This window comes from Ammospiza nelsoni, chromosome 10, assembly GCF_027579445.1.
Source record: "Ammospiza nelsoni isolate bAmmNel1 chromosome 10, bAmmNel1.pri, whole genome shotgun sequence".
In the NCBI taxonomy this organism is placed as follows: Eukaryota; Metazoa; Chordata; class Aves; order Passeriformes; family Passerellidae; genus Ammospiza; species Ammospiza nelsoni.
This window is the reverse complement of record NC_080642.1, coordinates 242,106-256,633: the sequence shown is the minus strand read 5'-3', so window position 1 is coordinate 256,633 and position 14,528 is coordinate 242,106. Positions and strand designations below refer to the sequence as shown.

General features: G+C 38.9%; 1 protein-coding gene across 2 annotated transcripts; it reads right to left on the bottom strand.

Annotated features, from left to right (window-relative positions):
* Positions 1–108: 108 nt before the first annotated feature.
* LOC132077593 (tubulin alpha-3 chain) lies at positions 109–4,145 on the bottom strand. Of its 2 annotated transcripts, none has more exons than XM_059479400.1 (5): positions 4,079–4,145; positions 2,364–2,586; positions 1,687–1,835; positions 682–1,362; positions 109–481 (listed from the first exon to the last, which is right to left on the bottom strand). In XM_059479400.1, the coding sequence occupies exons 1-5, from the start codon at positions 4,079–4,081 to the stop codon at positions 185–187; spliced, it is 1,353 nt and encodes a 450-aa protein (XP_059335383.1). In that variant the 5' UTR covers positions 4,082–4,145; the 3' UTR covers positions 109–184. The 2 variants fall into 2 exon arrangements, with proteins under 2 accessions (XP_059335383.1, XP_059335384.1); XM_059479401.1 differs by lacking the exon at positions 4,079–4,145 and adding an exon at positions 3,185–3,241.
* Positions 4,146–14,528: the final 10,383 nt, after the last annotated feature.

Genomic DNA, 14,528 nt, shown 5'->3' with positions numbered 1-14,528 from the left:
CAGATCCACTACCAAAACCTGCAATCTCAAATTGTCCTTCATGAATGTGCACATTAATAGTGAAGAAGAAAAAAAAGCAGCAGTATAATGTTTGAAACTTTATTTGGAAGCACATTTGAAAACAAACAGGGTTTTGCGATTTTTTTTTGTTTTGGTAAACAGATTTTTCCAGGCTTTAGTTTTCTCAATATTCGTCTCCTTCTTCAGCCTCTGCTTCTATTGAGTCTAGGCCAACTTCTTCATAATCCTTTTCAAGGGCAGCCAGGTCTTCCCGAGCTTCAGAGAATTCTCCTTCCTCCATCCCCTCCCCAACATACCAATGCACAAAGGCACGCTTAGTATACATGAGATCAAATTTGTGGTCAAGCCGAGCCCATGCTTCTGCAATAGCAGTTGTGTTACTCAGCATACACACAGCCCGCTGGACCTTGGCAAGATCAGCACCTGGCACCACAGTTGGAGGCTGGTAGTTAATGCCCACCTTCAAGAAAACAAATGAGAACTTTCCTTAGAAATGCCAAGGCTTAAAGACTCATTTCTGTTAACAAAAATCACCATGATTACAAGTAAATAAAAAAGCTCAATTTTGTACTTTATCAAAATATTGTAGCACGACTGTCATCTCTGAAGACTACACAATCCTTAATCACTTAGATAACGAGTACTTAATAGGCTACATACCTTGAATCCAGTTGGGCACCAATCCACAAACTGAATGGTACGTTTAGTCTTGATAGTGGCAATGGCTGCATTGACATCTTTGGGCACAACATCACCTCTGTATAACATGCAGCAGGCCATGTACTTGCCATGGCGAGGGTCACATTTGACCATCTGGTTGGCTGGTTCAAAGCAAGCATGGGTAATTTCAGCCACAGATAACTGCTCATGATATGCTTTTTCAGCGGAGATGATAGGGGCATATGTTACCAAGGGGAAATGGATTCGTGGGTATGGAACCAGGTTAGTTTGAAATTCTGTCAGATCTACATTGAGGGCTCCATCAAAACGTAGTGAAGCTGTGATGGATGAAACAATCTGCCCAATTAATCGGTTTAAATTGGTGTAAGTAGGACGGCCAATGTCCAGGTTACGACGACATATATCATAAATGGCTTCATTATCTACCATAAAGGCACAGTCTGAATGCTCTAATGTTGTGTGGGTAGTTAGAATTGAGTTGTAGGGTTCCACTACAGCAGTGGAAACTTGTGGTGCTGGATAAATTGCAAACTCCAGTTTAGATTTCTTGCCATAGTCAACAGATAGCCTTTCCATGAGCAGTGATGCAAACCCTGAACCAGTGCCTCCACCAAAACTATGAAAGATAAGGAAGCCTTGCAGCCCTGTGCAGAGGTCAGCCTATAACAAAGGGAAAAAATGGGAGAAAAAAAGTTATTGATGGTTTTGGAGAAATCAGTATTAAAATAATCATTCAAACACATTTGTCATAAGTTTGCTGGTTTTACATTGTTATTATTTAAAAAACAGTGTTCTTGAAAGGTTCTGGTTTAACTGATTGAGTTTTTATTTAAAGGGGGGGATGGGGCACACCAGGAAATAAAAGGTTTATTTTGTTTTGAACAATTAACTATGTACAAAATTGTTAACAAAAAACCAGCAAACGATCAATATAGCTTGCTATAGAGCTGTATCAATTACTTTAAATACTAAATGAATCCTTACCAGTTTGCGAATGCGGTCTAGCACTAAATCAACAATCTCTTTTCCAATGGTATAATGGCCTCTGGCATAATTATTGGCTGCATCTTCTTTCCCAGTAATGAGCTGCTCAGGATGGAATAACTGCCTATACGTGCCTGTACGTACTTCATCTACAAAAAACCCAAAATATCACATCATAAGTTTGATCTGTTCAGTTCTGTGTGTGCTGCCTAGTGACTACACACAAAGCACACGTGTCAAGAGTATAGACAGCATTTCTGACTACACACCGCTTGTCTGACTGGTCGAAGAAATTGGCACAACTTTTGCCCCTTTGTTTCAGGGTAAACATCAGGCACACACAAAGAAGTATTTGTACTCAAGGAACACAGAGATCACTCAGGAAACTACATTACAGGTACAGACACAATACTGGATAGCACTCAAGCAAAACTCCGTATACAGCGCAGCAGTCTGGAAAGATGATCCAGATAAAAAAAAGTTCTCTTGTTTTCCAGATATTGTTACTGGTAGACCATTATTTAATTTCTTTCCAATAACAATAACCACAAATGTCAAAGCAGCATCCCAACACAGTTTTAAAATCTATAGTGTTCTAAACAAACAAAAAAAGACAGTAGGGAATCCATAAAGGATCCTCACTTTTTCACTTAAGATCTTTAATGTTGGGTACATACCAACTACGGTTGGTTCTAGGTCTACAAACACTGCTCTCGGAACATGTTTACCAGCTCCTGTCTCACTGAAGAAAGTGTTAAATGAATCATCTCCACGTCCCATAGTATTATCACTAGGCACTTGACCGTCAGGCTGGATCCCATGTTCAAGACAATACAATTCCCAACATGCATTGCCAATCTGAACACCAGCCTGGCCAACGTGGATGGATATGCATTCACGCTGCAAAGTAAAAAGAGAATGATAATTAGACATGAAGCTACTCGCATGTGGGTAGTATCTTCCATGATCTTTCTCTGCTGCAATATTCCCTGGTTGCCCTTAAGTCATAATTTAGGAGAACAAGTGGTTGGCTGCTGGCAAGGCACTACTCACCGTTACTGACCTGTACTGACTTTGTGAATATGTAAGATCCTAAAGACAACATAGTCCCTATGAACACATGGGTGAATACAATTTCATTATCATTTACAATGCTGCATATATATTCCATCTTTAATATTCAGCCTAGTCTCTTTTTACTCTTCTTTTATTTTTTGGACGACCTCTTTATATAATATCCTCCCAATCTCCTTGACTCGTTACCACACCATGTACTGGGTAACTGTTGCAAGAATCTTTCCTGCACAGGACCATTCAGTACATTTTCCTTTATAATAAGCATACCAGTATCTAGGCCCTAGCAATTAGTACATCTTTTCTTCACACATATTCCTACATGAAATCTTCTTAAGAGTCCCAATCAAATATAATCTGCCCCATTTAAACTAGCTCCTTTGATGCTAAGCAACTGTGCCATGTATGTTTAATCTCCCAATACCTCAACTGCCTTACACGTGAGATGGAAATAAGCTGCTTTTCTAATTTACTGTTAGAGTGTATCTAGAAAAAAGCAGAGGCAGAAAAGAAAAAGCAAGGTGTCTGGGTGCTCTTTCCCTTTTCTTTGGTAGCTTCATCAAATTCCAGCCTCCGCTCCAGTCCCGCAGATCCGCTACGAGACTCGCGGCGCCCGCCGGGCCCCTCACCGCCGCCGGCCACTCCCCCTCCCCTGATTGGCTAGCCCCAGCGACTGGCCCACGGCACGCGCCGGCCGGACCGCCCCTGACGGCCGTCGGCCACACCCCCCCCTCTGATTGGCTATGCCCAGGGAGCGGCTCACGGCGCGCGCCGTCCGGCCCGCCCCTCACCGCCGCCGTCCCTCGAGCACGCGCCGTCCCTGTACGGCTTCACGCGCCAAGGCGGCCCAAAACGGGCATAAAGATCCGGCCGGCGGCCACCATGCCCTGTCCCGCTATCTCCCCGCCGCCTCGACAGAGGTTTCAGTTCGTCCCTCGCCTTTTCGCGCGGGAGGTACCTGCTCCGAACAGAGTTCCTTTGCACATATCTCGTCTTGCTAGCTACGGGTCGGTTTCTATGCCTCGCCTCCTCTAAAGTTAATAAGGTTTCATGCTAATTTCTCATCTTCTCCCCAACCCTTCTGCCTTAGAACTACCACTGGGACTTCAAGCAGAGACTGCCTGCGAGTGCTGCCGCAGCACGCGCAGTCACGAACTCCCCTGAAGTGCCGCAACAGAAGCTGTCCCAAACGCCCTTTCTCCCCCCGCAGCCACAAGGATCCCGTCTCCCAAACGCCCTTTCTCCCCTCGCAGCCGCAAGGATCCCGTCTCCCAAACGCCCTTTCTCCCCCCGCAGCCGCAAGGATCCCGTCTCCCACCATGGTGCCTCGTTAAGGTGACGAACTCCGACTGCGCCACAATACGCCCGCCGCCGCGACCGACCAGCACCAACTGTCAACCGTTAACCGCCTCGAACCCCTCGCCTCGGGTGCTGGCTCCCCATTGGCCATTACCCGCGCGGACGGAGCTCGAGGGAAGGCCTCTGATTGGCCGAGGGTGCTCTTCTCCCGGCGAAGGGGAAGACTGCCACGAGGCGGGGCCGTATGCGGGGGCGCGCGCGGCCCGTGCTCTGCGGGCGGGAAACGGCCGCGGCTGCCGGGGCTCGCTGCCGAGGCCTGCCGGGAGCGTGGAGCGGTGCCATGTGCTGTGTTGTCTTCGTGTGTCGGCGTGCTCTGTACTGCTGTGGCGATAGACAGGTACTACTTCCTGTGGTCTGTCCTGATAGTAAAAGCATACAGATCTGCTTTCCCAAGGGAGATTTATTTGATAGGAAGACAAAACTGAGGTGGTACTGTAATTACAGTGCCACTCTATGAGTAGTGAGCACTACTGCTCACTGACTAGGCAGATTCACTTTGGCACTTCTGGAGATTGTGTCATTAACTCCTTAAACCAGCCAAGGAAGAGGGAGGAGACAGGTGCCTTTTTGCTTATATGCCAGAATGAAATATTAGTAAGGATACCAAATGAAGTGCCAAATAAAAAGATTTATTGCTCTTGAAATATAAAAGTACTAGGGTATTCCAAAGAAATAGGTCAAAATATAACATCTTCGCCCCTTTGAACATTAGTGTTATTTGCAGGTTTTGTAAGACAACAAGGAGGACACCCTTGTTGATTTTCAGGATCTGGAAGACCAATGAGATATGGTCAGAACCTTTTCTAGAAGGTTGTTGTTTATTTTTCTAAAGAATACAGGATGGAAAAATTATTTGAAAATTGTTCAATAATTATTTAGAGCTTAATTATTAACCAAGTATGGCTTGAATTTCTTAAAACTTAAAGCAATCTTAACTATAAATAATGTCACATCCATAGTATAATTGCTACTTGAACAGCTGCCCCAGGAGAATTGCTTATTCCTGTTAGACAGTGTATTGCATACATACTTTGAGTTCTAAGTACCACTTGTCCAAGTAGGTTGTTAAATTAAAATCATGTCTACACTCCTTTTTCAAAGCTGATAAGCTTGGACAATGAAATATCTGTCTTCCTAAAGGGCCATCTTTAGTCCTTTCTCTGGGCTCTATCCAGAAAAAAGATTGAATGAGTATACTTGAATTGCTCTTTTGAAAACCATAGTATTTATTTTTCTTGTACACTTCTAAGATATACTTTTCCTTTTTATTTGCCCTTTCTAGGGAAATATAACGGCATGGTAGTCTCACCATCTGTATCCAGTTCTGCTGCATTTACTCTTGGGAGTTGTTCTGACTCCCCTTCAGAATAGAGCTGCAAATGTTAGTACAAACCTGGCTGGTGCTCTTTATTAGGAACAAGCAGGGAGGGACAGGTTAGTCCCTACTTGTGCATAGTCAGTCAACCTAAGAAGACAGAGGTGGAAAGGGTGCTCTGTCTGGCTTCTGGACTGACATTGTTCCATTGCCAGATACACGAAATTCTGATGCAGCTATCCCACTCTCTAGAGTTTCTGATAAATTTGAGGGAAACTAGTGAAGGAAAGAGCACTTGCAGAGACCTTTTTCCAGTGCAGAGGTTCTTGATATGTTTGTTGGAGTCAGTGTCCCTACTGAACCTTCTGGTGCTTTTAACGTGGAGAGAAATAAACTGGGTTATGATGTGATGGAATTATCATCATTATATACTACTTGACTGTAAAGTCAAGTTACTTACTATGCTTTGCCAAGAAAGGACCATGGAATCTCCAGAACTACCACCTTTGTCCACTCCTGTGTTGGTCTATAGATTGCTTTAACAGTAGTGAAGTCTGAACAGAGGTGGGTATGGGTTCTGCTCTTTTGAACTATCATAAGTTTCTAAAACAGTGAGTGAATAAGCTTTCTTACCTTCAAAATGATTCCTGATCGTCAAGGAAGTTTTTGCAGCTCTTAGCCAAAACACTGACATCTAAACATGCATCTATAAATTCCAAAGTTGACTCTGACGTGCATCTAAAATGCATCTAAATTCCAAAGTTGAGGAATTCACTGTTTCCACATGATAGGTATTTATACTAGTACTGCATTTGATCTGGGTGGTTTCTGTGCCTGAATAGTTACAATGCAATTCTCTCATAGTAAATAACATGGGAAAGTACTTTAGGTATCACCTTGAAGACAAAGCAGACCAATAAACTGCATACCCTCTCCCCAGAGCAGCTTGGGTTCAAGCAGGATTCTTCCAGACAAGATGATGGTTTCCATTATTAATACAAATGAGATGTGAAGCTGCAAGCACAAAACCGCTGAGTGAAAAGCTTAGCATGTCACAGTGTTACAAACTTGGAAATCATTTTATCTTTCTAATGTGAACCTAAAAGCATTTACCAAAATTGGAAAAACTTCTTGGTATGTAACAGCTTGAGAGTTAATACTACCTTCATTTTAGTCTTCTGTTGAGACTAAATTTAGAGTTGTGCAAGTAAGTAAAAATCCTATGCAGAAGCTACAATAAAGCTGTAAGATCTCTGTAGTAATCTGTCTTTGTGTATCAACTGCATTCTTACAAAAGCTTGCCAGATGTGCATTCAAATATTGTTTTTCTTTTAGCTGTTCATTGTAAGACTTTTTTGTCATTTTCACATGCTTTTACCATAAGTCTTCAGTATCTGCGTTGGCAATGTTCAGCTAATTTTTGTGTTTTGTTTATAATTATGGTACTAAAGTGGAGAAGGGATGCATAAAGTTGTGAATTTTTTATTAAAAAAGAAAAAGTTTATGAGCACTGTTAGGAGGTTGTGGGTTTTTTCCCAGAAAATATTTTTCAGATTTAATAGAAGTAATTTATTTTGGCTTGTCACTGGAGGATTTTTGGTTTGCTGCCAAATCAAGAATGGTTCATTCATTCACTATGTTTGGAAAACTGTTATTTCAAATTTGTTTGTGTTAAAGAGTCTGCCTGTTGAAAAGATATCTTTATTGCTACAATAAATTAATGTATCAGACTATGACTGCTAGTCTGTCTAATTGGCTATCAATTCATTCCAGATTAGCAGCCCCCAGTATTCATGTGCTTTGTGAGGTCTGCTTTGAATCCTCTCTAAAGATGCCTTGGTTCTGTGGCCAGATTTCTATATAAACAGTGTTACCTAATTTTAAAGGGTTGCTTCATTAGGCAGAAGTTTTTCATGTCTGTCATGTTTGCCTCACAAAATTGTCCATTTGTATAGTGCACACAGTCTATTATTACATTTTCTTAGTAGTCCTATGAAAGTGCTATTGTATAAATTTTGATTTATCTAGAATGTACTTCAGAGAAAAAGGCTTTTGGTGTTAAATTATGTCTCATTTCATGTGTCTGTTGGGGAAAAAGAGAAGATACCCTGTGTCTGGTCCTGACAAAGCATATTTCATCAGACTGCTATTATTTCTGTGCAGGCTTTGAAGAAAAAGGGTAAAAGGTCATTCTTTTGTTTGTAACTAAGGAAGATATTGTCTTTGAAAGGTGGTTTATTTTTCTCATATTTTAAATAATCTTACTCTCATAGCCCAAATATATCCTTGCTTTAAAACCTTAAGATACATATTTCAATATAAATATGCTCAGCAAGAAGACCAATTCACTTTTAAGGAAGGCTGAGTGTTTATAAAATGTGCAGCATTTAGGTCATGTTAATGTTCTTGCAAATAAAATATTTTGACTGTCACATCATAAATGAGAAATTGTGTTACAAGAATGAATCCTTGAGGATGTTTTTACATCAGTATAATAAATGCATAAAAGGTGCTTTGTAAAGGTGATATTTATCATTCACTATAAATAACTAGATTTAATACATTTCTTTTAATGTTGCTTGGGCTTTTGCACAGCCAAATGCCCTCTCTGTAGGAATGAGCTTCAAGTAGACAACTTGGTGGAATGGTCCCCTAGAAGAGGAAATAGACTCCAGTAATGAAAAGAAGCCTGATCAGGAGTGGATATCTAACTCAAAGGTGTGTTCTATTATGTTTTATTTAGCTTTCATTACGGTTTTGTACAGCATACTCTATAATTGTGTAAATATACTGAACATTATATATGTATGGATACTTTAAGTTATTATTTAGAAGTCTGTCGAGCATGTCTAGCCAGCACAGAGGAAAATGCGTACTAAAATCACACCACAAACAAACTGCAATTCTCTTGCAGCAGGGAAACAAGACAAAAGGAATACCAGTTGTAAATTGATTCTGGTCATGGTTTGGTACATAGGTGTGTGTTAATTAAATAAAACTTCAGGTAAAGAGCTTTGCTTTTTGTTTCAGTTTCTGAAGATAGAGCAGTTTTATAACCACTGAAACTTAGTCAAATCCTAATTTACTTTTGGAAACAAACTCTAAATAAATAATTTCTTAAATCTTACTTAAGCAATATATATTCTGCTCTAGAGGGGAAAACTAAATGGGCATATGTTCAATACAACTCTTGTCAGAAAAAACATTGCAGTATTCATATTTTACTTTGTAGACTTGTTTCTCAAGCTCTGCCACATCATTTTTCTTTGTCTCACTTTCATTTGCTGCCAGAATTTGTATCTTTCTGTTTGTACTTTGACCTTATCATTTTGTGATTGCTTTTCTGAAACATTAAGTTTTTAACATTTAATGAAGAAATTGTTCTTTCAAGTGCTGGTTACAAATTTGTTCCTTAAAAATCTTTTCGTGGAGACATAAGAGCTAATTTCAGACATTATGCTCTACAATAAATCATGATTTTTATTCTTTTTCTTTTTAGCTGGTGCAGTTACTTTCATTCTCTAGTTAGTGGTTCTTTATGTCATCATAGCTAAACCTTACTGAGAAAACTAGAAGCATTCTTCTGCCTCACCTCCCATTCCTTGTTCCTTTTGTTCTCATGTTGGTTCCAAGAGAGATTGTGGTGCCTCCTTATTCCCTGTCATACCTAGCCAAGGGTCCTGCATACCTTATTTGCCTCATATCTGGGGGAAGCCTTTCTCACTTCTTGAGTATTGCTATGGTAGATCACTTGCCTTGGGGCTGTCCATAGCTTAAGCCTTATTCTCTGAAGTTCCAGTACTTTGCTCTTATTTTGCATATACCCTGGAGATAGAGGACTTGCAGACTTTTGACAATGTGAAGTATGTCTGGAAAATTGGTTCTGAATTCTCCTTCCCAAAGCACTCTCGATTACCCTGTAGTTTGTGACTATTAGAAATGCTGAACCCATAGTTTCCTATGGAAATTAGAAGAAAGCCTACTCACAGAATTCAAGATTAGTTCATTGAAAAGCTATTACTGAACAATGATTTGTCTCAATTGATGTGAACTTTATCAAAGCCATCTGTAGGAATGGACTCTAACCAAGTCAAAGTAAGTTCTTTTCATTTCAGATAAATACTTAATTTATTTATCAATTTAATTTGATTTCAGATAAACGCTCTTATGCATACTTTAGTAGAGCTACGGAGGGATAAGTCCAGCTGCTAAATGTCTGGTTGTCAGTTCACAACTTTCTTGTCACTGATAGAAAATTGTTTGAGGTAAGTAGAACTGATGTTATTTTCAATAAACATGTCCTTTTGTGGTGTTTTAGAATGATCTCTCAAAGAAAATGGAGCTTATATGCAGAGGTGAGGATTTTAATGTATTTATTTCCTGTTGTCACCCAAAATGGATTGTTAAATTCAACATTTTTACTTTCTCTTTAGAGAATCAGGGCTTGCATTTATTCATTTGGATGGGTCAGTGGCACAGAAGAAAAGAATGAAAGCAATTTGTTGTTTCCAAAGCAACCAAGCAGGGTCCTGAACTATAATGCCTTTGTCTCTGAAAGTGGGTGGAGTTGGATTAAATGTGACAGCAGCTTTCCTGGTGTTTTTAATGGATCCTGTGGTAATGGGTTGTTCATAATGATATGTCCTAATCTAGGTGAAATTTCTTTGGTGTTTTTCTAAGAGGCAGAAGGAAAACCTGTCTGAGAAAGAATGACGATGAGTATCTGTTTAGAAGACAAATAGAACTTTCCTTCATTTGTTTCCCTAGCGTCTTCTTATTTTAACACTATATATTTTTGCTGTCCATTTATTTACTATAAGTGGAAAGAATACTAGTAATACTACTAACAGAGTGGTATGACATCTTACAGTGTAGCATATGCTATGTTCATTCTTCATATCTCTCTTTCTTTCTGATACTTTTGAATGAGACTTTCTGTTTGTTATGAACTTCAAAAGCCATAAAGTGGAATTTGAGGAACACTATATATTTAATGTAGTACTTGTCTGTTCTAGTCTCTTCTGCTATTACTGAGAATTTATTTATAAATTAAGACATTAGTCTGAGGTTACCTTTTGTGGTCATGGGAAATTGGTAATACTTATATTTAGGAAGTTTTTTTCCTTTCATTAAAGCACTCAGAAATGCAAAATTATTTGTAAAGAATAAAAATGTAAATTATTTTTATTGATAACAAAACGGTTTCCTTAGCAAAACTGATTTATGTGTTGTGTCATTGTACCAGATTAAGGGTTTTCTATTCACTTCCTGCCTTCCCCTGTTCACTCCTCTGGTCTAATTCCCAAATTTTTTTGGCAGTTGGAAACTGTAACAAAATCTGCACTTGAAAGAAACAGAGTAAATTAAAACAATAGTTTAGCTTTAGACTTTGGCATCCATCACTGCCAATCGAAAAGAAAAAGTACAAGCTTGGACATCAGGTCATGGATAGTAACAGTACAAAGACAAAACCTATTTATTTAATAAATGAAAGAAATTAAGTATGAGTAAGAGTACGGAGAAGTTGCCATGAAAGAATTTTTTTCATGAATCACAATGCATCTTCACAAATATTGTCTGTGTATGGACTGCATTGATCCATTCACTTGGAAGGGACCTACACTACCATAATGCCATCATGTCTGACTGTTTGGGGTTTTTTTCCCAACAATTCTCTGAATACTTGTAGAAAGTGCAAAATGATTTTAATCTTCTGTGAAGATAATGAATGAGGTATAATGAATTCATCATATTGCAGCAAGCAGTTGTAAGAAAATAAGCTAAGCATTGCTAACACCAAGTCATCTACAGTCTAGGTATATCTAACAACCCAGGGCCAAATATAATTGCTGCCTTTAGAGACCACTGAACAGCAACTTGTCATGCTGCTGGTAGCCATCCTGCGATGGTAACCATCCCAAGTGGCAGTGGTTGACTGCTTATGTTTGATGGAGGAGCAGGGGGCCCACATGATCCTCTGTGATCTCACTTTTGAATAAACAGTGCCAAATGAGAGTCATTCATGCATTAGCATTCCTTGAAGTGCACTAGCAGCAGTAATAGGATTTAAGAAGCAGAAATACTAGCGGAGTAATCAGTTTTTCAAATTCTGTGGATTTATTGTAGAACTGTAGCTTGGACAGCTGTATTCCTTCTCTGAGAGGTATAATACCACAGTGCAAGGGAGGAATATTTATCCAACTAGATTACTTTCTCCCTCCCCCCTCTTTTATAATTGTTTGCTTATTTAAATACAATCATAGATGCAGAATTCTCAGCTTTAGGAAGAAATATGAACCTTTAATGGGAGAATATCACAAGTATACAGCTGTTTCTCTTGGGCTCAGGTGTTTTTAATATTTTCCAATGTAAAATACAGTATCCTTTGTATGAGATGATACTGCAGAAAGGTACAGAAGTACTGTAATTCACTTTTTCTGTGCTGGACTGATGAGAGAAGAGTGAATGTGGTACACTTCAGCCTTTCTTGACTACAGCAGAAATAGAATGGAAGATACTTCTGCATGATAAGGGCTAGGTCTTTCCTCCAGACATCATGTTGTTCTTATATAGTCAGATTAATAATAGAACAATTTGCCGTATATAGCTTGCCAGGAATGTTCATCTTGCAGTGACAAATACATAATTTATTGCTCTTTTGCTTACTACCATAGGTTGGAGAAACAAGACCTGTTTGGCTTTTATCTTATTTTGCAGCTTGATGTCTCTGGGTGTGTGTAGGCATCAGAGGTTCTTAGAATCTAAAACAAGTCATTAAGAAGAATTCTTAGACAACCTGCAGTATGTGGGTGACATGACAAGGCGAGACTTTGCACGAGACATTGCACGAGACTTGCTTATAAGAGACAGAACATTATTAGAGTTGATGTAGATTTAAGTATCTATTTTCTGAGAACTAGTAGTACTGTCGTACCTGTAGGTAGATGAAACATGCTGGGAAAATGCAGAGCACAGTCCTGGCATTTCACAGATCCTCACATTTAATGTTACATCAAAAGTATAAGTAGTAACAGCTACACTATCATTTTGTGTTCGGCAAAATTTCTTGTTTATCTAACATGGTGATTATTGTATATACTAATGAAAGCATACGTGGGCATTCTTAACAGTCCACTTTACTGTTAAGTAACTGCCTGTGTCCAGGTGATTTAGATTTTGCCATCAGGTACTGAAGCAGTTAGTATATGCAGTGTTTGTTTCAGAATTAAAATAACAGGATTGTTTTGATGTCTCCTAGATTCCTGACAAACTCTGTGTTTAAGGCATTTACCTGAAGTTCCTGTTTGTTATGAACATATAACCAGAAGTTCTAAAGTCTTTCTTTATAGTGGAATACTTAAAGAGTATAAGGAAGGGAGTAATTAATCTGCAGGCAGTATTTGTTGAAGATTATTTTGATGGTACAATATCTGCTTTGTGATGCTATATGCATACTACTATGTTTTGAAGGGAGGTTATTTAACTTATTCACTTCTGCTACTAATAGCTTGGAATCCCACTGTAGAAGACCAGCGTTTTGAGAGGTGTTGCATGCTGGGTCAGATGTTATTAGTAAGGTCAGTTAAAAGATTATCCCAACAGTTTTCTGGTTATGAATAAATAAATCTTTTCCAAGAAGCTTTACAGTATTTTAAAACTAATTGTGCCATCACAGTTTCACCAGTAAAACTAAATTGTGAAGTGACTGTTGAAGTGTGCTTTGGATTGTAAGATTTTAATATTAGAAATTAAATGTCTCGAGCTATTTGGAGTGACTCAGATGGGGTAGTATTGCTGTTGCTTAGCCTGGCTATTACAGTTCATTATCTTGAAGGTATGTAGAACGCTTTTGTCATTGTCATAGCAGCTTGTTTAGCTGTGGAAGAGTAGCTAGCCTGCCTCATAAATATTCCATCACAAAAATACTACTTCAAAAATTGAAGCCAAGCTCTCTTCTAATAAAAGTAGCAAAGAAGATATAGATATCCTTCCAATAAATATTTAAAACAAAAAAGCACAGAAAAATTAAAAGGCCTCATCTTTTCCTCCAACTGCTTTACAACTCCATTCTCTGTGTTTACAAATTAATAACTAAATAATGCAACTGTACTTAGGATACTCAGCCCCTAGCATTTTTCCCAGAATACCTAAACTTCTCATCCTAAACTTTTATTTAGAGAAAAATAACATCTTTATTTCAGTGATGTGGGTGGGTGGTTTGTTTTATGGGGTTTTTTTGGTTTATTGTGAAGGATTCAGTAGAAGAAAATATCCTGAAAATTCAGAACAGGGAAGAGGGAACTTGCAGCAGGAGCCTTTGCTACCAAAAAGGCTTCAGCAAGTGAAATAAAACAAAAAATATTTAACAAAGTTAAGGCTCTGATTGATTTATAGCTTGATCCTATGGTATTTTGCATAAATAACATATTCAATATTTTGCATAATACTTCAGGTTACATGTCCCATGTTAATTTTCAGTTTTGCTGTCTTTGTGCTCAAAATATAAATGCTTCAAATAAGTTATAAAAATGAATTTGCTCCTAAATGTTAATTTAGAAGCATGCAAACTCCTGAAATTTTTCCAGAGTTCATTTCTTCAAAATGTTGCTTGTTAGTACAATGCTTTACAAAAAACCCCTCAAAACCAAAATGTGTATTCATGCATTCTAACTGATGTCATACCAAGGCTGACCTAGAACAGAGGCTGGATGGAGTTAAAGAACAGAGTAGGAATTTATTAAAAGGCCTGAATGGATACACCTTGGGCAGCCCAGGAGCCCAGCCAGAGCTACATCCAAGATGAACCCAAAATGGTCACCAAAAAATGGACCACCAGTCACAAGGTCTCTCACTTTTATAAGTTCTGGTCCATTAGCATATTGGAGTTAATTGTCCAATTATAGCTTTAGGTTATGAAGTCCCATCCTTCTTGTTTTTCTCTTTTCAGCCCATGTTGTTTATGCTTTTGGGCCTGAAATTTGGGTGGCTGTCCTTGGTCCCAAGCTAGGAAAGGAATTGTCTTGTCTACCTACTCTGTGAAGAGAGCTCACCATCCCTTAATATGAAACTCTGAACTATACACTAAAGCAGTACA

What these genes read in the sequence shown, in the direction of transcription:
- LOC132077593 (XM_059479400.1), bottom strand. An exon ending in TAGACCGCATTCGCAAACTG is followed by an intron (nt 1,363 to 1,686) that starts GTAAGGATTCAT and finishes CCTTTGTTATAG; the next exon opens with GCTGACCTCTGCACAGGGCT. An exon ending in GGTGCCCAACTGGATTCAAG is followed by an intron (nt 482 to 681) that starts GTATGTAGCCTA and finishes GTTTTCTTGAAG; the next exon opens with GTGGGCATTAACTACCAGCC.